This window comes from Lissotriton helveticus, chromosome 7 (genome assembly GCF_964261635.1).
Source record: "Lissotriton helveticus chromosome 7, aLisHel1.1, whole genome shotgun sequence".
NCBI lineage: Eukaryota > Metazoa > Chordata > Amphibia > Caudata > Salamandridae > Lissotriton > Lissotriton helveticus.
The window spans coordinates 626,114,478-626,142,450 of NC_136068.1; the positions used below are offsets into that span (position 1 = coordinate 626,114,478).

Below are 27,973 nucleotides of genomic sequence, written 5' to 3' on the forward strand. Positions count from 1 at the left end.
GGGGGTCAGCCTTCTGCTAATAAAAGCAATTCAGCTGAGATAGAACAGCTCCCACACCCAACTCAGAAGCATCTGTTTGGACAATGAAGGTTTTGGAGTAGTCTGGACTCTTTAGGATAGGTGCTGTGCACATGGCCTGCTTTAGGTCATCAAATGCTTTCTGACAGCTTGCTGTCCACTGAACTTTCTTTGGCATCTTTTTACTTGTCAGGTCATTAAGTGGAGTCACAATGGACCCATAATTCTTGACAAATTTTCTATAATAACCAGTCAGGCCCAAGAAAGCTCGAACCTGAGTCTGGGTGGTTGGAGGAGCCCAGTCCTGGATGGCCTGTATCTTGCTCTCCAATGGCTGAACCTGGCCTCCACCTACAAGGTGGCCCAGGTATACAACCTGTGTCTGCCCTATCTGGCACTTGGTGGCCTTGATAGTGAGACCTGCCTTCTGCAGTGCCTCTAACACTTTCCTCAGGTGGACCAGGTGATCCTCCCAGGTGGAGCTAAAGACAGCTATATCATCAAGATATGCTGCACAGAAGTCATCCAACCCAGTGAGAACTTGATTCACCAGCCTTTGGAAGGTGGCAGGTGCATTTTTCAAACCAAAGGGCATTACCACAAACTGATAATGCCCACCAGGGGTAGAAAATGCTGTTTTGGGCTTGGCCTCCTCAGCTAACCTGATTTGCCAATACCCAGCTGTCAGGTCAAATGTACTTAAGTAGTTGGCAGATGCCAATCTATCTATAAGTTCATCTGCTCTTGGTATGGGGTGGGCATCAGTCTTAGTGACTGCATTGAGGCCTCTGTAGTCTACGCAAAACCTCATCTCTTTCTTACCACCCTGGGTGTGAGGCTTTGGCACTAGAACTACTGGGCTAGCCCAAGGGCTATCTGAGGGCTCAATGACTCCCAGCTCCAACATTTTCTGCACTTCTGTTTTGATGCAGTCTCTAACATGATCAGGCTGTCTGTAGATTTTACTCTTGACAGGCAGACTGTCTCCAGTGTCAACCTCATGGATACACCAATTAGTTTGACTGGGTGTCAGAGAGAACATATGTCTAAAGGATTGCAGAACCTGTCTACAATCCTGTTGTTGATGTTCAGAGAGGCTGCCACAAAAGACAACACCATCTGCTGATCCATCATCAGGATTCTGAATGAGCAGGTCTGGGAGAGGGTCACTCTCTTCCTCCTGTCCCTCATCTGTGGCCATGAGCAAGCCCATGTCCTTCCTGTTGACATATGCCTTGAGCCTGTTTACATGGAGCACCCTGAGGGGGCTCCTGGGAGTTCCAAGGTCCACCAGGTAGGTGACCTCTCCCTTTTGCTCAATGATGGTGTGGGGCCCAGACCATTTGTCTTTGAGTGCTGCTGGGGCCACTGGCTCCAGCACCCACACCTTCTGTCCAGGCTTGTACACAGTCAGGACAGCCTTTTGGTCATGCCAAGCTTTTTGGAGTTCTTGGCTTGCCTCAAGGTTTTTAGATGCCTTCTCCATGTACTCAGCCATCCTGGAGCGGAGACCAAGTACATAGTCCACAATGTTTGTTCCAGGCTTTTTGAGAGGTCTCTCCCATCCTTCCTTTACCAAACAAAGGGGTCCTCTTACAGGATGCCCAAACAGAAGTTCAAAAGGGCTGTAGCCAACCCCCTTCTGTGGGACCTCTCTGTAAGCAAACAAGAGGCAGGGTATCAGGACATCCCATCTCCTCCTGAGGGGTTCAGGTAGTCCATGAATCATCCCTTTGAGGGTCCTGTTGAATCTCTCAACAAGCCCATTGCACTGTGGGTGATAGGGTGTGGTGAACTTGTAGTTGACACCACATTCCTTCCACATTGCAGTCAGATATCCTGACATGAAGTTTTCACCTCTGTCAGAGACGACCTCCTTAGGGAAACCCACTCTGGAGAACACTCCAATTAGGGCTCTTGCCACAACAGGTGCTGTAGTGGTCCTAAGGGGTATAGCTTCAGGATACCTGGTGGCATGATCCACTACCACCAGTATAAACTTGTGCCCTGATGCTGTCTGGGGTTACATTGGACCAACATTGTCAATCCCCACTCTCTCAAAGGGTACCCCCACCACAGGTAGTGGTATGAGGGGGGCCTTTGTTGTGCCACCTGACTTACCACTGGCTTGGCAAGTGACACAGGAGCGACAAAACTCCCTGGTATCTTCATTCATGTGGGGCCAGTGAAAGTGTGTGATAAGCCTGTCCCACGTCTTGTTCTGGCCTAAGTGACCTGCAAGGGGAATTTCATGGGCCACGGTAAGAAGGAAACCTCTCTGAGACAAGGGGATGACCAGCCTCCTGGTTGCACCAGGCTTGGGGTCTCTTGACTCAGAGTACAGGAGTCCATCATCCCAGTATACCTTGTGGGTACCTGTGGCATTCCCTGCAGCCTCAGCAGCAGCCTGCTGTCTGAGGGGTTCAAGTGAGGGGCAGTCCAACTGTGCCTTTCCCAGGTCTTCCCTGGAGGGTCCCCCTGAGCCCAGAAAATCAACCTGATCAGGTTCAAGCTCTTTAGGCTCAGTTTCCCTCAGTTCTCTCAGATCAGCCTCCTCAGAGACTTGATCCACAACCTGGGGCAAGGGGGAAGGCAATGCCTTAACCCTGCTGCTCCTCTTCTTGGGAGGTGTCTGGTCCATAGTTCCAGGATCCAGCACCTGTTCAGTGGGGCATCTTTTGGCCTGTGACCTGGTCACAGCAAGGACATGTGCTGGCAAGCCTAACATTTCCATGTGAGTCCTCTGCTCCACTTCTGACCATAGGGATGTTTCCAAATCATTGCCCAACAGACATTCTACTGGGAGGTCTGAACTAACCACAACCTTCTTTGGGCCACTTACCCCTCCCCAGGAGAAATCAACAACTGCCATACTATGATTGGTAGTGACGTTGCTGGCATTGGTCACCAGGTAATCTGCACCTGGCATGATCTGTCCAGGGAACACAAAGTTAGGTGTCACCATTGTGACACTGGCACAAGTGTCCCTGTAGGCCTGAGCCATTTTTCCATTAATTAAAGGTGTCTGCCTGTATTTGCCCAAAGTATTGGGACTGGCATCAGGGGATATATTCACATCCCCTGTACAGACAAGGACAGCCTGAGTGAGTGTACCAACTAAGTTGTCAGACCCCTCAGTTCCCAAGGTTAACCCAACTATTCCCTTGGGAGGTGCACTACCACTACTGGCTGTACTAGGGGGTGCAGTTGCCTTAGGGGCTGTAGTGGTAGGAGTTTGCCCTCCTCTCTTGGTGCACTCACTAAACCAGTGAGTCTTACTTTTACAGTATTGGCACCACCTTTTTGACTGGCCTTCTTGAGTCTTCTTTTTCTGCTGTGAAGCCTGACCCCCACCCTCTTTGGTTTGTTGAGGACCTGTTAAAGACTTCTGGTCATTTTGTTCACTCTTGTTACTACCCTTTTGGTCTGCTTTCTTCTGACCACCCTGGTTTTGAGTCTGGTTCTGCTTGACCCTTGTTCTGACCCATCTGTCTGCCTTCTTTCCCAATTCTTGGGGAGAGGTCAGATCTGAATCAACAAGGTGCTGATGCAAAGACTGGTTCTGACAATTATTTAAAATCTGTTCTCTCATGATCAGATTATACAACCCTGTGTAATCAGTAACCTTGCTACCCAGCAACCAGCCTTCCAAAGCCTTAGTGGCACAATCAACAAAGTCAGCCCAATCCTGAGACTGAATTTTCTGGGTGTCCCTGAACAACAACCTGTACTGCTCAGTGGTTAAGCCAAACCCATCAATCAGTGTATTCTTCAGGACTTGGTAATTGTTAGCACCCTCAACTCTAGTAGTGAGGAGCTTATCTCTACCTTTGCCTTCAAAGGAGAGCCACAGTATAGCTGCCCACTGACTCTGGGGGATGCACTGGACAGTGCAGGCCCTCTCCAGAGCAGCCATCCATTTGTGGATGTCATCCCCTTGTTTAAAGGGGGGCACTATCTTACTCAGGTGTTTAGTGTCTAAACTCCTTTCTTTATCTCTAGGGATATTGCTGCCACCAGTGGGGACTACCCCACTCATCTGCTGCTCTCTAGCAAAGGCAAGCTTCTCTTTGGCCAGGGCAAGTTCTTCCCTTTCAATCCTTAGATTAGCCTGTTTCATCCTTGCTTCATGTTCTCTTCTCTGAGGGGAAGTCAGTCTCCTCTGGGGAGAAATCCTTCTCCTCTGGGAAGAGGCATTAGAGTGCAGAGATCTATTGGAGTCCCTAGAAGGAGATCTATCTCTTCTAACTCCAATGTTAGGCCTCATTAGGGTCAGTACTGGGGGTCCCCCAGATCCTTCCCTAAGTAGGTCTAAGTTGGCCCTAGTAAGTCTGCTGACTAGCTCAGGCCTGCTGTCTGCCTCATCCCCAGAGAGTTCCTCTTCTTACTCCTCCTCAACTGCATTTTCAGTGTTAAGGAGGTCTGGATCACCAAGGGTACCCTCTAAGGCTGGCATGCTCCCATCTGTATGAGAAGCTTTCCTAGCATTATATGTCTCTAAGAGACCTAACAGAAAGGGAGTGGTGGGGTTAGACCCCTGTTTCAATTTCCTGGAGGTACACAATTGTCTCATCTCCTGGAAACTGAGAGCTGCATATCTTGAGCTGACCTGTGGAGGGTCACTAGCCACTAGGGGAGTCTCTGAAGACTCTCCATGGGTAGACATGCTTCTAGTGTGGTGTAAGTGATGCACCTACCTACACTATGGGTTTACCTACTGATCCCTTGCTAGAGTTGTAGTTTAGGGTGTGCTAAGCCCTATGACACTACAACAGCTGGTTCAGTAGAACTCAGAGTATTCTAAGCTAAGTTATATGTACCTATGTGATCTTTCAAATGATATTCTTAGGATACGTGTGTGGTAAAACAACAGCAAGCTCAAATCCTAACCGCGGCTCACCAATGTGAGAAGTTGGCCTGATATGCAGTGCTCACTATTCTAGTGATCACTATGTATCAGTCCAAACGACCCTTATTGATGATTGGTTGTAAGTCAACCTGATAGACCAGCTATCCTAGTAGCATGGACAAGAGCAGTCTTTAGGCTAAACTCTAGTGGGCGTGTTAAGCCAGCTGTTTTACCATCACATTTACCCCTTGAACACCAAGTGAAAGGACACCACACAAGTTGTTATGAAAATAAAGTATATTTATTTATAACAGTACTACCCTGAACTCTTTATGAGTCAGGGAGCTAAGCACAATACAAAACTCTTAAAGAAATACTGAAAGTCGCACAATTTACACAAATGCCCGAGGGGCACGAAAAACCATATACTACAAAAGTGGAATGCGAATTACTAGCAGGTAAGTAACTATTCTGAGAGGCTTTGGGATCGCTAGGACTAGACTACTGAACCTTTAGATTACGAGCAGGAGGCCTAGGGAGATCGGGTGCAGAGTGTGCACTCTCACGCGGGATGCGGAACAAAGTCTATGGAGGCTAGTAAATGCAAAGTTAGTGTTATCGGACGAATCCGACTAGGTAGAGCTGAAACGAAAAAGGATCTGGACACTTAGATAGCTCAGGTTACCTAGCCCAGGGGCTGCGGCTGCATAGGTCTGAAAAGACGTCGGGAATCCTCGTTGCAGTCTATGGAGCCTGAAAGAAGAAGTTGCTGGCAGGCGACCAGTGATGAAGTTCGATGTGATCCAAGCCTGGATCGATGAAGATGGAGACCTGTAAGCAGAGGGGACCAAGTCCTGAATCACTAGCCAGTGATTAGGTGGGCACCAGGATGGCACCGGGCGAAGTCACCTCGACCAGGTGAGTGGGCGATGCTGGGCTCTGCAGTCTCTCGGACCAGGAGGCGTTGTCGGCGACCAGAATGGAGGTGCGAGCTGTCCCACGGTGGTATCTGCTGTCGACGTCGCTGGACCCAGGATTGGGGCAACAACTCTTGGCAAATGCAAGCCCACGCGGTGGACTCAAAACGGCGTCTGGAGTGGACCAGGAGGGTCCGGGGTGCTCCTCTGTTGGAGGGGAGCAAGGCCAGTCTGGAGCAACCAGACCAGCGGTGTTGTCGTCGTGGTTCGTCGTCAGAAGGGCCACTAGCCAACGGGCAAGTGACCTGGACAACGCGGTGAGCAGCAAAGAGCAGAAGGGCCCCACGCAGATCTCGTGGATGCTGGGGGGCTGGACTTCGGTGCTGGAGCTGCTCAGGGTTAGGGCTTCTCAAACCCCGAAGCACTCACTCGAGGGTCCCTCGGCGGTCGTGCTGGGCAAGCGTCGTGCAGTCTGGAAGATGGTCGGTCCCTTAAGGTCTCGTCACACCCACGAATCTCAGCTGGGCTGATGATGCAGGTAAAGGTCAGAGGTGCCAGGGAAGCCGGTTCTCGTCGAGCTGGGCAGTCTTGATCCGGAGGAGAGACTTACAGCAAACCGCGATGCTTGGATGGTGCCCTACTCCTTAGTCACAAGGGAGAAATCTTAGGAAGAAGTCTTGAGTTCCTTTCGTAGAAAGTAGTTTCAGGATTCAAAGATGATCCGATCTGGAAGGGGGCCTGCTCCTACCTTTATCCCGAGAAAAGGGGCTGGCACGCGACTAAGTCCTGCCCTATGGGTGGGACTAGGAGGGGGGGTGGTTACACCCCTCTCCTTTGTCCGGTCTCTCCCCAGCTCAGGGGCTGGTGTGCCCCAGGAACTGGTTTGAGCCGGCATATGCACAGTGAGCACCGGGGTGCCACTTGCAGTCACCTTCCTCTATAGCCCTGCCTACCTGGGATACACAAAACCCTGTCTGGGATGGTGCTAGCACCGCCCCTGACAGGAAACACTTTGTCCAAGCACTCCTCGCTGGAAGGACTCCCAGCAGCAGGAGGTCAGACTTGTGTCTCGGTGGCAGCATCCATTTTGTGGAGCTGAGGCTATGTTCAACTTTAACTGGGGTTACAGCTACCAACATGTCTTCTCCCTTTAGAGGGGTGGAATGCTACCCCCGTCGCCAGAACTGGCGAGGGGGTAGTATTCCAAAGCGTATGACACCTTACACGACATGTTTAGATATTGTCAGACCAAAGTTACCATAACCGCGAGGATTATAAGGCACTTAAGAGTATATGGTCTGACGCTATCATGGAAACGGCTAAGGGATAGATCCCGAAAGCCGCAGACAGGCTCAGCTCATGCCAGAGCACCATCTCACACGATTCCAAGCACTCTGCCTTCAGGATTGTTAAGGCCTGCCATAGGAGTGACTGATAGGAGATCTGTGTGCCCATTTTCGGTTTAGATATAGGTATACTATATCTAGAGCAGGGGTGATTACACCACTTTGCCCCAGCTGTCAAGCAGCCAGTTGTGTCTGATTTAGTTAGTCAGCCCAGGGGTGGCATAATACATGCTGCAGCCCCTGGGAGACTTCTGGGTGCACCTCTGCCCTGGGTACAGGGACTTGGAGAGGGCCCAGTGCCAATTCAGTACCTGGGGACAATTTGGAATAGAGAGAACAGCTAGGCTGTGGGTCTGATTAGCAGGCCCACAGCCAGGGAAAGTCGTAAACCAGTGAAGCAAAAAGCAAAAAATCTGGGTGATCATAGGATTGCAGACCCTACTCTCCTACACTCACAAATAATGGAAATGGCACAGGGACCACCCCACAAGTTCGGGAAAAGAAAAGACTCCATGCAAAACGGAGAAGTACTACACTCAGAGCCAGAGAGCCTCAGCCTAGTTTTATGGCTCCTGAATACATAGAGTTTGCACACCTAAGACTCCCGGAGAGCACTCTAAGGGTGCTACGGGAGGCGAGGAGACCTACCACACGAAGTTCTATGTGGCAAAATGGAAGAGGTTCACACAATGGTGCAGCAAGGAAAAGCTACACACGAAAATGACAAGGGAATCAACGGTGCTAAAATATCTAACGCCTGCTGAAAGCAAAACTAAGTTCATCCTCCCTAAGAGTACACCTAGCAGCGATAGCCTACACAAGAGGAGAGACAGGAAAGAGCTTCTTCACATCACAAGTAGTTCAGAGATTCCTGGAAGGGGCAAAAAGGATCCCACCACCTAAGAGGATGCTGCCACCGGCATGGAACCTTAATTTAGTCCTAACAGAGCTTATGAAAGCGCCCTTTGAACCCATTCATAAGGCCTCACTACAAATGCTCACAATGAAGACAGCCTTTCTGGTGGCAATCACCTCGCTGCGCAGGGTAAGCGAGCTGCAAGCACTGACGCTACAAGAACCCTACATCCAAATACCCAATGACAGGGTGGTAATGAGAACAGACCCACACTTTATGCCAAAGGTGGTGTTAAGGTTTCACATGAACCAAACAATACAAATACTGAGCTTCTTTCAGAAACCATCCACAAGCGCGGAGAGGTCACTGCACAATCTGGATGCTAGATGGGCAGTAATGCATTACATGGAAAGAACGAAAGAGCACAGCAAAACAAAGCAGTTCTTTGTGTCCTTTGCAACCAGTTTCCTGGGAAGACCAGTAACAAAAGACCCCATTGCACGATGGATCGCAAAAACTATATAATTCTGCCACAAACAGGCAGGGCAAGTACTAACAGAGGGGGCACAAGCCCACTCTGCCAGGAAAAAGGGAGCAACAATAGCCTTCCTGGCTAACACACCCATTCAAGACATATGCCTGGCGGCAACATGGGCTCCAGTCCACATGTTCACTAAGCACTACTGCTTGGATATGCAAATGAACAAGGAAGCGCAAGTAGGACAGAAAGTGCTTATTCAAAAACCAATGCTCATCTTCCACCCAGCCACCACAAACATAACATACCACTACAAAGTCTATGCACAGCATAGTGAATCCAGAATGATTCACGCTGCAAAAGTTTCTTACCTGTCATGTAGTTTTGCAGCTTGAAGATCTTTCTGGATTCACTAGCGAACCCACCCACCTCCGCCACAAAGATGAGGCAGGAGAAGGTTGAAATACAAGAACAATATACAAAGACACCTTAAGGGACAAGGTGGAAATTTATTTACTAAGGAAGAACTTGAAAACATTCAAAAAGGATTCACGAACGTGACACAAAAACAAGAAAAAAAGCATCCGAAGATGGCGCCCAAATGTGGGAGCTTCCGCAGGAAGCATGCCGACGTCACAGGAAGTACACCAAAGGGTGGAACGTTGACTCCCACCTGGGCTACCAAAAAAAAAAACGAGAGAAAAGACTACGATTCCGGACCCAACGACTAGACTGCGGAATAATGCACAGAATAGTGAATCCAGAAAGATCTTCAAGCTGCAAAAGTACACAGACAGGTAAGAAACTATCTGTTCCAGTAGGGTTGGGTGCCCATTCCACCAGGGCGACGGCAGCCACTACTACTGTGGGACGTGGAGTTCCCCCCCCCCCCCCCCCCCCCCTGTCCCCCCTTCGTGACACCTGCCAGGCAGGTTTGTGGGCTTCATTGCACACTTTTACCAAACACTATTGCCTGGACAGCCAAGTCCAGAGTGACTGCTGCTTTGGCTGTTCAGTTCTCCTGGACTTTCTGGTGTAAACTTGTTTCGCAGACCCACCTCCTGGGTTGGTATTGCTAGGGTATCTATTCTAAGGTGAGGAATCCATAACTAATTGTTTCTTTCAGATGAACATGTTACTTACCTTCGGTAACGTTATATCTGTAAGAGACATAGATTAGTTATGGATTCCTGACCGCCCCACCAATCCACCCCCTTTTTGCGAACTGTCTTCTAGGGTGAGGTACTTCCCTGCAGGGCCCTAGTTTTGTGCACCAGTGGTCAGTGTCTAGCATGGCTCTGCGCTTCTGGCATGGAATGTTATTTGAAGAACTGACGTCAGCACGCAGGGGCGGCGGCTAAGTAGATACTGCGACATCATTCCAGCGACCACAACTCCAACGACGAACATGGAGTTGATTGACTCCACCTACCGACACGCAGGGGTACTGCTGAAGAAAAATTATCCGGATGCAGTCTGAAGCCTGGGGGTAATTCTAAGTTGAGGAATCCATAACTAATCTCTCTCTTACAGATATATCGTTACCGAAGGTAAGTAACTTGTTCATTTGTTACTTTGGTAAAACCTTGAGCGATTTCCCTTGCTGAATTCAGTCTGTTGACTACTTTTCAGAAATATATAGCTTTCATGCATCACTCATGGGTTTTTCACTGGTTTGCACCACAAACTGAAAGTATTGTGAAAGCACAAAAAAGAAATTGTAAAAATTGGCTATCTGTGAAAAATGCCAAAATTGTGTTCCTGGAAGCTGAGAAGATGGCCACTTTAGCACATCAAACCGTTTGTTGGGACCATTTTATGGGGGATGGGGGGAAGATAGAGGAGAGATGGGGAGGGGGAGGAGAGGGTGGTAGGGAAGAGGAGGAGAGAGCGGTAGTGAGAGAAGGCGAGGGGGAGGAGAGGCTTGTAGGGAGAGTGGGGATAGGGATGGGGTGGTATGAAGGGAGGGATGGGAGGCTAGCTTCGAAAGGGTTTATGGTTATGCAGTTAATTATATCCACTGCTTCCATTGTAAAGTTGATATATTCGTGAAAACCTGCACTCCCTTGAAGAGCTAATTGCACCAACGTTGCCCAAAAATTAAAAATCATTATGATTCAGTAGGTATCCACTCCGGTTGAAAGTTTAACAACTACTGGCCAAGATACCACTGACATTCTTTTAATGTGTTTTAATCTTGAATTTTTTGCTACCGTTTTTATATATCAAAGGGGAAAAATACTAGATGTTAATTTCTGATAGATACATCTGCCGTGTGGATTCCTCACCTTGTGAATATCCCCCTTGCGCCAGCATCGTTCGGAAATTTTCTTCGTAGTACGCCGACGTGGGCGACGTCACAGGAGCACGGCATCGCGCGCGACTCCGTCTGACGTCACCGACCCCATATCAGGCCCACGCCGGCGTGATGACGTCAGTTCCCTTTTTTCCGCGTCTTCGACGCTAACGGTTTTCGGGATCTTCTGCGATACTTAGTATCTTTCTGTTAATTAATTGCCACTGTTTCTCTCTTACGACTTGATTCTTCTCCGAAGATGTCGTCGAGGAAAACAGGCTTTAAGCCATGTAGGTCTTGTGCCCGCACGATGTCCATCACTGACCCACATAAGGATTGTTTGTGGTGTCTTGGTTCGAGTCACGACGTCAAGAACTGCAATTCCTGTTTTAAGATGAATCCAAAGGCGCTTCGAGAGCGTGAAGCTAAATTACTTTTGGCAAAAGTAAAACAGGATTCTAGTCGTTATTCGAGATCGACGTCACGAAGATCGAAGTCGAAGCAAAGGTCCCGATCGAAGTCGGGATCGGCGTCGAGGTCGAGAGCGGGTTCGAGATCTGGAGAGGAGTCGAGATCTAAAGCGAAGTCAAAATCCAGAGAAAGATCTAGATCTAGATCTAAATCGGCTTCCGGTCACGCTTCGAGCTCCTCGAGGAGAAAGCATAAGAGGAGGAAGCACAGTTCGAGACATCATTCGGAGAGGGAATCCTCTGATTCGAAGAGAAGGTCTCACAAACATCGTAAAGACTTTGTCTCTCCTTCACCTGCTTTATCAAAAGAAGGTTCTCCAGAGCCGGAGCCGGATCCGATATCCTCGGAGCATGAAGAGGAAGAAGAGGTGATTCCTCAAGAACCGGCTCCAGCGGAGTCTCCTGTGGACCCGGAAGGTCAGAGTGAGAATGTGTCGGGACGGCCTCCATTGGAACATCCGGTAGGTCCGTACCCTCCCTTTCCTGGTCCTGGACAGGATCCCTCGCATTTTCTAAATGCGATGTTTGGAGTATATTCTAGGGCAATGTACCCCACTGGAGCGCCTGTTGGTCCCATGGGTCCATTATCGTACAATCTGGGTATTCCTCAGTCGTACGCCCCGGCTCCATTTATGCCTTTCATGCCGGCGCCTCTTCCACCATGGCTCGGTACGGCTCCACCGAGGTCTTCGACTCCGCATGCGGCTTCGCCGACTCCGGATCGACCTCGCAGTCGAGATCGAGGTACCACACCTGTTCGTGACTCTCGTTCTGCTGCTCCGGCTCCTCGATCGACGTCGGAACCGGCTCCGTCGGAGTCGTTACCGGATCCGTCGACTTCGATTCGATTGGAGTGGTCGAGGCGAAGGGCTCAGCGTCTTCTCGAGCAAAAGGATGATGAAAGTTCTGATGTGGAAGAAGGCGAGCTTCCTGATCATGATGATGATTTCGATGAGCTTCGGGATGCTAGTGGTCTGGAACTCTCTCCCGAGTGGGGTCTGCCTTCGACTTCTGATGCTCCGTCTAGGGACGTGGCTCCCTATCACGTGGTTATTAGGAAGGCTGCTGACCTTCTTAATTTAAAGCTGCCCACAGTGGAGTACAAGCCCAACATCCTCACTGAAGTCTTGCATTCTCCTTCTTCAATTGTTGAGCCTACACTGCCATTTACTGATGCCTTGACGGATCCAATAAAGGAGATTTGGAAGAGACCATTATCTGCTCCTGCAGTTTCAAGAGTTATTGCAAGGCGCTATAGGGTGGCTCCTGATGACCCTGCATTTCTTTCTACGCATCCATCTCCGGAAAGTCTTGTGGTTCAGGCGGCTTGCTCTAATAGGGCTGCAGGCTCTTTCCCTCAAGTGCCAGCTGACAAAGAGTCTAAGAAATTAGATCAGTCTGCGAAGAAGACTTTCTCTTCTGGGAGCATGGCTCTTAAGTCATCAAATGCTACTTGCCTTTTAGGTAGATATGTGCATGCTCTAATGGACTCAGTGAAGCAATTGTCATCAAAACTTCCTGAGGAGGATAAGAAGAACTTTAATGAAGTGGTCTCTGACACTCAGGCTGCTGCCCGCATGGTCATTCAGAGCGGCATGGACACTGTGGATTCTGTTGCTAGAATTATGGGTTCATCCATTGCGACCAGGAGAGCCGCATGGTTAAAGTCTTCAGATTTCTCTGCGGATGTGCAGTCTACATTGCTGGACTTACCCTTTGAAGGAACTGGCCTTTTTGGTAAGAAGGCTGATGTAGCCTTGGAAAGGTTTAAGGACAGCCGTGCCACCGCAAGATCTTTGGGTCTGCAGATGAGAGGGTCGACGACTAGAAAATTCAAAGGATTTGGAAAATCTTCTTTTCGTCCCTTCAAGCAGGGTCAACAACAACAGCAGCAGCAGAACCCTCTATATAGATCCTATAGAGGTAGACAGAGGGGTCGTGGACGTGGACGTCAAGTCTCCTCTTCCTCCACTTCCTCCAATAATGCCCAACCCGCATCAGCAAAGCAGCCCTAGATCCACCATTCTGGATCATGTAGGGCCAGTAGGGGGTCGGCTTACTCATTTTCTACGAGATTGGGAATCGGTTACATCAGATCTTTGGGTTCTCAATCTCGTAGAGAATGGGTATGCACTTCCTTTTCAGGAGTTCCCTCCCAATTACCCTCCTTGCCAAGGTTATTGTTCGGAGGACCACCTGCTTCTCCTGCAGGAGGAAGTCCTGGCACTGTTTCGAAAGGGTGCAATAGAGGTGGTTCCAGAGCAGGAGAGGGGTCAAGGGTGCTACTCCCGGTATTTCTTGATTCCCAAGAAGGATGGCAGGCTTCGGCCGATCCTGGATCTCAGGATTTTGAACCTCTATCTCAAACAGGAGAAGTTCAAAATGCTCACCCTTGCTCAGGTTCTTCTGGCGCTGATGGAATAAGACTGGATGGTGTCGATCGACTTGCAGGATGCGTATTTTCACATCCCAATCCTGAAGTCGCACAGGAAGTATCTCCGTTTTACGGTGGGATCGCAGCACTACCAGTTTGCGGTTCTTCCCTTTGGACTTACTACTGCGCCTCGAGTTTTCACCAAGGTGATGGCAGTGGTGGCTGCGCATCTCAGAAGGTCAGGGATTCCTGTATTCCCTTATCTAGACGACTGGCTGATCAAAGCAGAGTCGCCGGAGATGGTGCTTCATCATCTGCAAGAGACAACTCAGTTGTTACACAGGTTGGGTTTTTCGATAAACGTACCCAAGTCTCACCTGGTGCGCTCCCAGCGCAACCTGTTCATAGGTGCGGTACTGGACACTTCTGTATGTCGTGCATTCCCTCCATCTCAAAGGATTCACGACATTCAGGAGATGATTCCTTTATTCTACAATGGAGCGGTTGTTCCGGTCCTGAAGGTCCTTCGTCTGCTCGGTCTGATGGCTTCTTGCATTCTGTTGGTCAGTCATGCACGCTGGCACATGAGGGCACTCCAGTGGTGCCTCCGCAGGCAGTGGTATCAGCACAACGGAGATCTCAGGGAGTCAGTGAAGATCTCCAGAGAAGCTGCAGCTGATCTGTCTTGGTGGGGCGTGGAAGGCAATCTGTCGCAAGGAAAGCCTTTTCAACTGCCTCCATCAGTGGCCACAGTGATAACGGATGCATCCACTCTCGGGTGGGGTGCTCATCTGGGAGACCTGGATGTCAAAGGTCTTTGGTCTCCGGAAGAAAGGTTGTCTCACATCAACCTTCTGGAATTGAGGGCGATACGTTTGGCGCTCAAGGACTTCCTCCCTTCCCTTCGCGGTCAGTTGGTTCAGTTCCTGACGGACAACACGACCGCGATGTGGTACATCAACAAGCAGGGAGGAGTGGGGTCGCAGTGTCTCTGCAGAGAGGCTCTGCGTCTCTGGTCCTGGGTTCAGGACCATCGGATTTGTCTGATGGCAAATCATCTGGCCGGAGTACTGAACGTTCGTGCGGACAGTCTCAGTCGGCAGTTCTCTGCCGACCACGAGTGGAGGCTCCATCCGGAGGTGGTTCACGACATCTTTCAGATGTGGGGGACTCCTCGGGTGGACCTGTTCGCCACTCGCGAGAATGCTCACTGCCTGTCATTCTGCAGTCTCCAGTTTCCGATGCAAGGAGCTTTGGGGGACGCGTTACAGTTGAGTTGGAAGGATCAACTCCTTTACGCGTTTCCTCCCATACCCTTGATTCCTCGGGTTCTGAGGAAGATTCGCCAGGACCGTGCCCAAGTCATATTGGTCGCCCCGGATTGGCCAAGAAGGGTGTGGTACACAGACCTTCTCCACCTCTCCTCTCACCCGCCGCTCCGTCTCCCTCACAGGGCAGACCTCCTCTCTCAGATGGAGGGGCAGGTTCTACACCCCCACCTCCATACATTACACCTTCATGCCTGGAGATTGAACGGGGCAACTTGAGTTCTTTTTCTCTCCCTCACGAGGTGGTGGATGTCATTCTCTCTGCCAGGCGTGACACCACTAAGTCCATTTACTCCTATAGGTGGTCAAAATTTGTTTCTTGGTGCAGGGAGAGAGATTTTGACCCTTTGAAGGCTCATTTGTCTAATATTTTACAATTTGCCCTTTATCTGGCGCAGCAAGGTTTGGCTGTGGCCACGGTCAAGGGGTATCTTTCAGCCTTATCGGCGTTTCTATGTTTGCCGGATCAGCCATCTCTCTTTAAATCTCCGGTGGTTTTGAGATTCTTGAGGGGTCTCATAAATATGTTCCCTCCTACTCCTTTTGTTGTTCCTCATTGGGATTTGAATCTTGTGCTGACCTTTTTAATGGGTTCTCCCTTCGAACCCTTGCACAAGTGTCCATTGAGGCTTCTCTCTTTTAAAACGATCTTCCTCGTTGCAATCACCTCGGCAAGGAGGGTAAGTGAGCTTCAAGCTCTAAGTTCCAAACCCCCATTCCTGACCATTCATGCTGAAAGGATGGTTCTCAGGACCAGGGCTGCTTTTCTGCCTAAGGTGGTGACTCCTTTCCATCTTGGGCAGTCCATTACCCTTCCTACCTTCTATCCTCCCCCTCACCCGTCTAAGGAGGAAGAGAGACTGCACCGCCTGGACCCTAAGAGGGCGGTGTCGTTCTATCTGGACAGGACTAAAGACTTCCGGATGGACGACCAGCTGTTTGTTGGTTTTGCTGGCTGCAAGAAGGGCAGAGCGGTGCACAAGCGCACACTTTCCAGGTGGATAATCCTGTGCATCAAGATCTGCTACTCCCTTGCTGGTAAGGACCCTCCTGAGGGTATTAAAGCGCATTCTACTAGAGCAAAGTCTGCAACATCTGCTTTGTCTAGGGGTGTACCTGTTGAGGATATTTGCAAGGCAGCGACTTGGGCCTCCCTCCACACTTTCGCAAAGCATTACTGCTTGGATACCGAGGTGAGGAGGGATGGCCACTTCGCGCGCTCTGTCCTCCAAGACTTCCTGGTGTAGCAGAGTGGGCACCCTCCTCCGGGAGTGGGGACTGCTGTGGGAATCTATTCACAAGGTGAGGAATCCACACGGCAGATGTATCTATCAGAAGAACAAGTTACTTACCTTCGGTAACGCTTTTTCTGGTAGATACTATATCTGCCTGTGGATTCCTCACTGACCCACCCGCCTCCCCGTTGTCCACTCTGCTATACCTGGTCTTTCTGTATATATGGTTTATACTATTGCATTGATTTTGTTCTATATGTACTGTGTACATTGTATATTTGCATATTTGCTATCGTTGGTCCGTCCGTGTGCCTCGAAGGCACGGAAAAAAGGGCGGAACTGACGTCATCACGCCGGCGTGGGCCTGATATGGGGTCGGTGATGTCAGACGGAGTCGCGCGCGATGCCGTGCTCCTGTGACGTCGCCCATGTCGGCGTACTACGAAGAAAATTTCCGAACGTTGCTGGCGCAAGGGGGATATTCACAAGGTGAGGAATCCACAGGCAGATATAGTATCTACCAGAAAAAGCGTTACCGAAGGTAAGTAACTTGTTCGTTTGTCCTAATTCTTTTTTTTTTAATTGGGCTTGAAAATACCAGCCAGGCCAGTAAATACCAGCCTGGTGGCAACTCTAGCTATACCCATAGAAAATGTTCAGGGTAATGTTATACAGAGCCTCTAGAAAACATTTATCCCGCAGTGTGACCAGCTCTCCAAACAAAGCAACTGTTTTGGATGTTGTCAGTCGTGTTCTATCTATAGTATCTGACACTCACTCTGTTATTTATAGATGGTTAAACTGTGTGGTGTGATGAATGACAGTCTCTGATATGTAATGTGCTAATGGTCAGTCTCTTACCTTGCAGTTGACTCCCATTGAGCGTTATGCCATGAACTTTCTAGAATCATCCATGGAGGACATAAGCAAGGAAGAGCTGAAGCAAGCAGAGGTAAAATTTTCTGTCAAATATGGTGAAGTGAGCAAACCCTGCATTTCTCGTGATGTTTGTCTCCCTGGTGGTTTACAGCTGCCTAAAATGCAATTAAATGTACATTTGCTCCAACTGAGGTGCTTTTCTGCTCAAGCGCTTCCCCTTCAGGAGCTACCCTGCTCTTCCCTCTCCTGAGATGTCAGTCTACCCACTCTGCTGCCCCGAATGCACATGTTTGCCTGTTTTCTATGTGTAGGATCTCATTTACCACCTGGCACTATTCAGTTCCACAAAAATCAGCGTTTGGGAGAGGCTACACCAGACCAAGAGACATCAGTGTTCAGTGGGCCCACATGGAGTCATTCTAAATCTGATGCAGACTGGCTCACTAAAGTTTACATCATAGGTTTACCTGTGGCCTGACTCCCCTAAAGCAATGCCTCCCCCAGAGAGTGGTAAGTGGCACCCTTCAGATATGCCTGCTCACACACTTACCTCTAGAAGAGTCTGTTCTCTCTTGTAGGGTTCTTTTTGATTTTTCATAATAGGTACATAAAACATGCCTTTAAGAGGTGTCATTTTCTACATTCCTTTTTTGAGGGGTATTGGGGCGGGGGAGGTTTGAAAATACTTTACTCTAACCAGATAAATATTAGAGTCTATTCGTCTGAAAACACCGCTATTAAATACAGTTTTTAAAACCCTAAGTAAATAGAAAATGTAGCCCCTAATATGCTAAACACTAATAGTAATAACTTAGCCCTGCACCGCTAAGGAATTCTAAGGCTGCAGATCTTCCTATCATGCAATGCAAGGTCAGTGCGATATCATATATGCCCCTACTGGACAGGGAGAAAGTTTGTCACTGTTAGCTGTAGGGATAATCAGGGGTAAGTAGGGCTTTCAGTCCAGTGGGCCACCAGCTCCACAGGGGTAAGAGAGCTGTCGCCGTCGTCTTTTTCCCCAGCATGAATAGGCCTGATTTCACTCTTAGGGGCCCTCAGCCCATTCCTCAAGTTCCTGGTGTTCACACTTGGGATCAATGTTGAGGCACTCAATCTTGATGGTGTTAGAAGCCTTTCCTTTGGCTTTCAGGGTTTCTTTGTCAAGGTCACTGTTGACATCACTGTCATCAATCTCTACAAGAGGTCTCCATATATCTCTACCATCCCTGGATGCTACAAACTGACCTCTGGTGCAAAGGTCATAACATTGAGGCTATCGTTCAAATCTAACTTCTGCAGTTGCAACTCTACCTCAAGATACCCCACCTATTCTAGTGACAAATGTGTTATTCCTAAGAGGCTTCTCCCTATTGAGGTGCCTGGACTTGCTTTTTTTTTGTTGCTCTTCACACAGACCAAGAGATGCAGCCTATGAGGGCAAAGAGGCAGAATCGGTTTGTCTGGAAAAAGCAAAGGAGTTTCCCAAAGCATAGTTGAAGAGGTCTGGCAGACAACATCATACTCCTTTTTGACAAGTTCAACAGCTGCTGCAGTGTCAACAGCAGCCACAGCAGAAGCAGTTTTTTTCCTAAACAAAAACCTCATGACAAAAAAAATAATCAACTGTAAGAATTTGGATTATTATCTGGGAGGGCGACTGCCCATCTCAAGGAATAATCACAATTTGTGTCGGGATGAATAGTTAATATCACTAAATTAACCTGAGTTCAACCCACGGTAGCTATGGTACACATCATACTTATGTAAGGTCAATGTGTATAGTAGTTATGCAATACCAAAACATTAATAACAAAATATCAAGCAATAAAAATCCTAAATTAAATTAGAAAAATGTAGTAAACACAATTACACCAACATGGCAAGAATCCACTGAAGGGATTCTGAGATATGAACTTTTAAAGTTTTAAGAAATAGCAAGAAAAAGTAAAACATAAGTGAAAGTTAGTGCTCATGGTAGACTGTGACCAACTTGCAAGTTCAGGCCTACCTCAATGGATTGTGGGTCAGATGTACCAAGTGAATTGGTTCCAGTGAAAGCCTGTAAGTCAAAAGGTTCCAGAAAGTTTCTATGTCCTACTGGTCTGAAGGAAAGGTTTTCAGAGATTTCCAAACGTGCAGTGTGAATGTGTTCTGGATTTATGCTGTGCATTATTCTGCCTTGCAGAGGTTGGTTTCTGAATTGCCTTTGTAGCCCTCTGTCATGTTTTTGTAATATTATTTCTATAACCTGGGCAGTGTCAACCAGTTGGTGTACTGTGTCCACCCCGGAAGCGTCGGTGTAGTCGCAGTCTTCGGTTTGTTTTTTTCCACTGTTTGGTCTGGGAAGATATGGGAAAATTAGATTTATCATCAAGGGATCATCACACAAACTTCACGGACCATGAAGGTAAGCCAAAGGTAGAATTTTGACGAAAGATCTTTTTTTCCACTGAGAAGAATCTTTTTTTTTTTTTTAAAGAAAGATCGCTCTCGGAAGGACATCAGTCATGAGGGTCCGAGAATGAACATCTGCGATGGAGTACATTTCAGACTCTGCCCCAATTGACCCAACAAGTTCGCACAGACAGCCAAGACGTTTGTAACATCGGTCTGCCAAAGGAACACAGCTAGGAGGGCTGTACCTTGTGCAGAGCTTCTGCCCACGACCCAGAAGACCAGGAGAAAGCAGTAGTGGGCTTGCTAAGCTATGGCATGGGCATTAAACTTTGCTGAAGGACCTCAGTCTGTCGTACATCCAGAAGAACCCATAACACACGGAGAGGGCTCCAACATCGAAGAAATCCCCAAAACAGAAAGGGAGAGGGTGCCAAAGAAGGACAGCGAGTGAAATGTTCCGGGTAATAACACAAAGACTCCGTGAGCCACGCAAAAACATTCAGACTCAAAACCTTTGAAGGCTACTCTGAGACCAAAGGGACCAGCGATCAAGAGCAAGCAAAAGGAACCCCACGGGTAGAAGGCAAAAGACGCTGTTGAAAGTAAACCCTTGTACCGGCTTCGATTGCTAAAAGGTATCTTGAGCGCAGATTGGAGTACAATGAACCTCAGGATAAGACCTTAATGCTGATGAGAGAAACCTTGACGCCAAACCGAGCTCTTGACGTAGAGAGAAACAAGCAATGGTAATGCATCGGTTTTGCCTATGTAATGAAAAATAGCTGTTTTATCAATCATTGTCCAGGAGAAGGAAAGATAAAACAGGATTGGAGAGGATGTGGCCCAGCGCCAGTGCTGCTGACTCGAGAGCTGGGGATCACGGTTCAAGTCTCGGAGGCACCGCACAACATCCTGTGATTCCATGCAAATCACTTAATCTCCCAATGTGATAAATTGTTATATAAATACGCTGCAAGAGTAAAAGGCAAAACATTATGAAAATATAGTTCTACCAAAGTGGATTTTAACAATATTTTGGCGGTGGAAAACTGATCAGTGAAGCAGACGAGGAGCAAGCATTGGTAAATGCAGGAAAAGAAGCTACAGCCAATAGAAATGGAGGAAAGGTAAGTGGCATACACAGGAACCAATGAGAAGACAGAAAAGAGGAGGCACGATGTAAGTCCCTTTAAAGTTTATATTAAAAACAATAGATTTTTCAAGCACAGCACAAACTCTGTGCAGGCGAAACCTAAAAACGAAAGCTTGAAGCACAAATGGAGGCCCTCAGGAGGAGAAAGTAGTTTGACAACTACCTCAAGGGAATTTGCATTTTAGAGAGACCCCGAGAGAAGGAGCAGGTGGAGCTAGAGCCTCCAACAACTTATAATTCTCAGGAGGAGGAAGAAGAACCAGAACTCTTCTATGAAGAAGGGGCCCACACAGAAGGTCAGTTTGACCAGGGGTTTCCTGAAGACCCAGAGGCAGCAGAAGAGGGATGGCAGGATGTAGAAGCAGACTCCTCTGAAGATTACACTTACTCTTCCAGACCATCACTGTGAGAAAGTGGCTCTATATATACTGGACAATAAGGTAGTACAGTGTGTATAGATTCCACCAACCCCAGAGGTATAACAGAGGTTAAAGTCAGAACTGACCTTACTTTCCAAAGTGGTAGCTTGGTCGAGCAGTAAGTCAGTACCAGAGGACAGTGTAAAGCATTTGTTGTACACACTCAGTCAGCAAAAGGTTTCACACACTCAAGAACTGAACTCCAGGCCAATTGTTATTATATCCTCAGATATAGTTGTGTTATTTTTAGAACCAACAGTTATAAAAATATACTTTTCGAGGTACGAGTACTCTCATTTAAATCCTTTGCAGAGGAGCAATAAGTTTGTACACACAATAGTTACAGGATAGCTAATAGCAATACAGTTCTGAAACACACTCTAGCATTGCGCTCAATGGGTTTTTCATACGAAAGTACAGTTGATTACTTTAAGGATTACTTTGGTAGTTCCAGGACTAGATCTTAGATTCAGTCCTGGGGTCCAAGCTGAAACCAAATTAGCAAAAACGTTTTAGTTACTGTGATGAGTTTTCCTGAATATAAAGCTGTTTTAAAAGTTGACACTTTGAAACTTTTCAAGGTGATTCTGACTATGTTATTCAATGGGAGGAAATTCAGGTTGCAGGTAAAGTACGATTGGGTTACTTTTGCAACCCAGTACTAGTCTCCTAGGGCCAGCACTGGGGCTTAACTCAAAACAGGTAGGTAATTGCGTTTCAGTAGTTCGTACGATTTTTAAAGAATATTTGCAGTTTTCAAAAGTAGACACTTAGAAGAAATTTCATAGAAAAGCAGACAATGGATTCCTATGGAGAAAATACAGGTTACTAGTAACCCCGCTAGGGATTACTTTTGCGGTTCAGTACTGGGCTGAGGGGTACAGTACTGGCTTCTCCCCTGATCACAGGTGAGTATTTTCAAATTCGGACTTTGGCTGATTTTATAGGAATATTTTCAGTTTTCAAAACTTCACACTTAAAAAAATTTCAAGTCAAAATGGCTCAATGTTATCCAATGGCAGGTAAGTGAATTACCGGTTTTCAGGTGAGTACTTGGTTGGTGAAGATAGGGTTCTGGGTGTAGACTCAGGGGTCCCCCAGGGTCAGGTAGGTACAGTTGGTACACCCTCAGCGGCACAGGGGCGGCCGGGTGCAGAGATAGTTAGGCCCAATGTTAGTCAATGAGAGGCAGGGGGCCTTCGGTTGGTGGCGGCTGGCTAGCAGGCCACGCGGCTGTGGGAGCTGGGCTCCTGGTCACTTGCTCAGGGCAAGGGGGGGAAGTAGATTAGGACAGAGAGGTCACAGCCAGCGGCACTCAGGTAGCTGGGTGCAGGGTGCTTTTGAGCTGTCAGGCGCTCAATGTTATCCAATGAGGATCTTGACAAAGGAACAAAGGCTGCAGGCTCCTGGACGGTGACTCTCCAGGGGCGACCAGCACTTCGAGAGGTAAGTTGGGGTTCAGGGAGCCCCTAAATACTACATTTAGTGGTGTTACAGGTAGGGCAAGGGCAGGGACCAATGGATCCCTGTCCTGGGGTGAGACACCCCCTAGCCTGCTCCTCTCCTGTGGGAGGGGGGCAGGAGCCTAGCTGGGATTGGGCAGGACTCCCCATCTACAAGATGGCCGGGGTCGTGCTTCACCTCTCCTCCTCCACCTTAGGGGTGGAGTTGGCACAGGTTGGCACACCCCCCTTCCTGACGTAGTTTTTCCTGCCAGTCTTCCCGCCAGAGTGGGGGTAGGCCTGGTGGGGGGCTGGTTGCTGGGTACAGCAAATGGTCTAGAGAAGCTCTCAGAGGCGGTATGCCTTTGAAGCTTCCCCTGACCATCCTGGGGGAGAAGACATAGCACCTCGCCCAGGATGTGCTTTGTTGCAGACCCAGGAGAGCGGGGGGCTCTCCACCCAGGGGTCCAGCAACCTGTCTGCTGTGTGGCACTCTCTGCAGCCACTCAGCCCAGACGTGGATTGTCGGTTCGGGTTTTTGGAGGGCATCTCAAAGATGCCCTCTTGTGCATTTTACTTTAAATCCCACACTGGCATCAGTGCGGGTTTAATGTGCTGAGAAGTTTAGTACTAAACTGGTCAGTCTTCAGTGAAGCCATTATGGTTTTGTGGAGTTCGTAAATGACAACCTCCCAGTACCATATACTCTTAAATGGCAACACTGCACTTACAGTGCCAAGGAATGGCCCTGGGTACTGTAGGGGCACAGGGCTCATGCACCTGGGCCCTCACCTCTGGCATAGGGCACCCAGCTAGAGGGGTGACTGAAGTATGCCAGGGCAGTGGGTTTTGTGGGCATGGCACACAGGGATGTGTGCCATGTCGACTCTTGCTTTAGTTCTGTACTTAGGCACTCAGCCTGCAAAGGCAGTGTGTGGGTGCCAGGGTACAGGGTCCCTGAGGGTGGCACAATAAGTGCTGCAGCCCTCAGAGGTCTTCTCTGGTCACCATTCCCTGGGTACCTAGGGTACCATTTACTAGAGGCTGACAGGTGGCCAGAGACGCCAATTGGGTGTTTTGTTTAAGCATAGCTTTTCTTTGTAGGGAAGGCACACAGGCCCTGGCTACCTGGTTGGCAGGGACCCAGGGCACACTCACTCAAAGTACATCAGCAGGTCAGAAAAAAAGTGGCGGCATACCAAGGCAAGTAGTAGTAAATTTACTTTATTTGATTTGGTTTAAATCATAAAAAGAGCGGGTTAACCGCTAAAACACGTAAACACTTGTGACTTAAAATTCATGAATAAATACAAGTTAATTAATAAACTTTCCATTCAAAACATTTTGATCAATAAAACAAAGGGAAACAGTACAATTGGTGCCTTTAGTCTTATAGAAGTTATTCTAGCTTGAGGTATCTGATTCTTATTCTTATATTTGCTTCGAGGTGATTGCCTAAGCTTTTTCAAGATCAAGTTCCGTGTCTTTCTTTTCTAGCGCTTTTGCAGCTAGACTTAAAAACTTTAATGATTTACATGCCAATTGCACCCTCCTAAACATTTTATTACTGCGGATCTGCAGGTCCTTCTCTGCTCTTTTTTCATTAACGGCCGCAGCAGTTTTTTCCGTTTAGATGATAATGCCGGACAAATACAAAGTAAGTGGAGCACTGATTCGTCGCCTTGTCCGCAAAGGCGGCAGTCCGTTGAAAGCCAGGTGCGTTTCCATTTTGGGGTTAAATCTTCAGTTGGGTACACTCCTAGTCTCAATAAAATTAATTGCTGTTTCATTCGGTTTGCAAAGTGTTCCAAGAGATATGGTTGGGGCTTTAGCTTTTTATATGTCGGCAGCACCGTCCAGGCATTTGTTTTCGTGGACAACGCAGCTTTATCCTGATCTTGAGACATTTGATTAACTGTTTTGTTGACCAATTGTTTGAACTCCGGGTAAGACGGTGTAGTATGCCATGCTTCCTCTAACTTTAAAGCCTCAATCGATTTTTTTAAGAATGAATAAACCGAATTAATCAGTTTTGATTGCTTTTCGACCTCCAGCCAACAATAATGTACCAGAGAGTCGTCCTCTGCTGCCCGCATTCTCCAGTAGTATTTGACCAGCGCTCCTTGTCTTGACATGATCTGGTTTTTTAGCCCAAATTCAAGTCTAATCGGTCTTGAGAGATGTAGTGCGGGATGTTAAACAATTTTTTGAAGAGACTAGTTTGGGCGATATTCAAGGATGTTGCATCCTTTGTGTTCAAGAGTTCGGAACCGTATGTAATTGCGGGTAAAAATTTTGATGCCACGACCTTTGATAAGTGGGTAGTGGAACTGTCACTAAGTTTTTTTTGCAAGGTTTTAAATGCAAATAATAGTTGTATAGCTTTTGTTTTCCGGTGTTCTTGGTGTTGCTTGTAATTAAGGTGGCAATCCAAAGTTAATCCCAAATACTTGTATGTCCCCTCGCGGTCCAAGCTGTTGCTGTTGATCGTCCAAGTGAATTTTGGTATTTTTTTCTGTGGACTAGAAAAGCACATGACCTTTGTTTTTTTAAAGTTTATCTGTAGTTGGTTTAGGTCTGTGTATTCTACCAATTTGTTTATCAGTCGTTGTAGGTGGCGAGGCGTTTGGGAGAGCAGCACAATATCCTCTGCATATTGCAAACTTACTGTTCTCACATTCCCCAGTTTTGGAGGATCACCTAATGTTGAACGTAGGTGATTGTCTAGATCAGCTGTATATATATTAAATAGACAGGGGGCCAAAACGCACCCCTGTTTTAGGCCATTGGTGGTAGTGATTTTGTTTGTTAGACTTCGACTATCTCCCATTTTTATTTGAACCCATGTTTTTGAGTAACGGTTGATTATTGCATTCAATAGGTTTGTGGGTGCACCCCAGGATTCCATTTTTGCCCACAAGGCTTGTCTAGGGACCTTATCAAAGGCCGCCTTGAGATCCACGAAACACGCATACAATACTTTAGAATTTGTGATAGATTGGTTAGCCAGGAGTGTAACAGCGGATATGTTTGCTAAAGTGCCCATGCCGGCTCGAAGGCGTGTCTGTGTGTTGGGGATCAGTTTAATGTTATTTACCCAGTCTTCTAGATCTTTAAGCAGGTTTGCAGCGTAAATTTTTGCCTCGACATCTATGAGGGCTATTAACCTGTAATGAAAGGGATTTGCCCGAGCCCCTGATTTAAATATTGGATGCAAGATGCTTCCTCGCCAGGAATCGGGGATAGTACGGGATTCCAAAATATTATCAAACAGTATGGCTAGATGATTGGACCAAAATGGTAAGTCTTTTTTGAATAGGGCGTTAGGCAGACCATTAGGTCCCGGCGCCCCATCTGATCTTTGTTTTTTTATAATATTCATTACTTGTTTTTCTGTGATCTGTCTGTCGACAACTAATTGATCTGACCCTGTTGTTTCTAGATTGTCTTGCTGCAATTTTCCTTCCATTTGTTTTTCTTGTGAATTACTGTGATGTTTCAGGTACGGCTTGCTAGTCGTGTGGTTTAGGGCCTGCGAAGTCGGTTTCAGTGTCTCTGCCTTCCTCTGCTCTCTTGTTGGAATCTCACTAAGGGAACTGTGGTTTGGTTGTATCGCCTTCCGTATATCGTTTTCAGTGGTAGCTCTGGGGGCTGTCTGTGGATTATATGTAGCTTCTATGTGAGCTCGCCATACATGCTCGGTTATATCAGAGTTAAAATGCATATTTTTTCCATTGGATAAAACATTAATTTGGGCCCAAAACTGCTTAGAATTTTGTTGTCGACTTGCATAGAGCATTTTTGTCCAGAACTGCTCATTATATTTAAGTTTAGCGTCCACGGTCTCTTTTTTTAGGTCACTTTTCATTTGTTTAATTGTTGTCAGGACCTCCCGGGAAGGTTGTTGACCATTAGTTCGCATTTGTCTCAATGCTTTATTTAATTTTTGTTTTTTTATCCTTAGCGCTTTAGTATACCATTCTGACACGCTGATCCGGGCCGCTTTTTGGTTATTGGAGCTGTATGTAAACTTTCTGTTCAAGCTGTTAATTAAGGACTCCCAAGCCTCTATCCCCAGTGGTTTTGCGCCTGTAGTGGTCAGGAAAGCTGTGCAGGACTCCATGATTTTTTCTACAGTGTTTTCATTCCATATTAACCGATTTAAATTGTACAATTGAGTAAAATGCGTCAGGGCTCTTGATTGCATTGACTTTTTTCTGAAGTCAATTAATGTGAAAGATTGGGGATAGTGGTCACTTTCTACTCTATCTATTATTTGAAAATTTGTGATGCTGGGGAATAAATCTGGATCAGCTAAGGTGAAGTCAATGGTTGCTCCCGATTTTGCCGTCGCTCTTGTGAAAGCTGCCGGGCTATCTTGTGGGCCTCGACCATTTAACGTGTATAATGCTTGTTTGTCTAGCAATGCAGCGCATTTCTTGCCCGATGTATCACGTCTGGTTGTATTGTCGCTCCTGACGGTTATTCCATTTGGTAGGTTTTTAGGTCTCGGAACTGCGAACAGATCGCGAGGCGAACTGTCGTTCCGAGACTCTATTGCAATCATTCCTCCTTTCAAGGAGTCAAGGGAGACAGGAGACAAGTGAGGTGCACGCGCAACCTTGGAACTGGGATCAGGTCGCGCGCGCTTCCTGTCTCCCATGGCTCCTTGGAAGCAGACTCACACACACACACACATACAGAGCCCGCCCCTCCTCCCGCCGTGCATACACACACATACAGACCCCCCCGCCGCCGCGCATACACACACAGAACCCCTCCCCCCCTTACACACACACATCCCCTACCTCGTCTCGGCGTGTCTTCGTGCTCCCTTGCCCCCGCTCCTCTGGTGCGCGCGCACCACTGGTTTCGATTCCCGCGTCGGCCGGTTTCGATTCCACTGATGCAACATCTTTTAGCCCAGCCTCTCACGGTGGCGTGCCCCTGATCACTGACGGGGTCAGAGACGCTGTAGACCCCGCTGCTCAGGTCTCTTTCTTCCACGGATGCGGAATCGTGATCTTCACCGGCCTCTATCCTCACTCCTACCAGCCACGACAAGCAGCGGCTACATTTGCCGTTCTCCAGCGGATGAGCCATGACTTCCGGAGCATTAAAGCTGTGGCCGGGCGCAAAGGGGTTAAAGCGGGGGGCAGTGAGGAAGTGCGGATGGCAGCGCTGTGATTGTCTGCCGAGGGGCAGGTAGTCCCCGGGCCCTGGACGCTCATAGACAGCCGCGGCTGCTCGTCAGGGCTCAGAGAGTGGAGGGGGCGTGCATGGAGGGTCTGTAGGAGCGCCGAGGCGAGCCTCAGAGGAGCGGCGGCAGAGCCGAGGGGCGGTGCCGGGGTCTGGTGAGTCCAAGGGGTCTGAGTGCCTCATGTGGCCCGGGGCTGTATGTGTGTGGGTGCCAGCTCGGGGGATGAGGAGGGGAACCCCTTCAAGGCAGGTAGAGCGGCTCCTCAACCCCCCCCCCCCACTGTTCATGTAGCGCCGGCCGTGGCTGCTCGAGAGGA

At 48.1% G+C, this 27,973-nt stretch overlaps 1 protein-coding gene across 4 annotated transcripts in view; it reads left to right on the top strand.

Moving 5' to 3' along the window:
- SRCAP (Snf2 related CREBBP activator protein) overlaps positions 1-27,973 on the top strand; it is a 1,816,344-nt gene that overhangs the window by 1,724,861 nt on the left and 63,510 nt on the right. For all 4 annotated transcript variants that reach the window (XM_078652845.1, XM_078652844.1, XM_078652847.1 and 1 more), the window contains one exon: positions 17,036-17,119. In XM_078652845.1, coding sequence (XP_078508971.1) covers positions 17,036-17,119 — 84 coding nt within the window. The remainder of the gene's footprint in view (positions 1-17,035; positions 17,120-27,973) is intronic.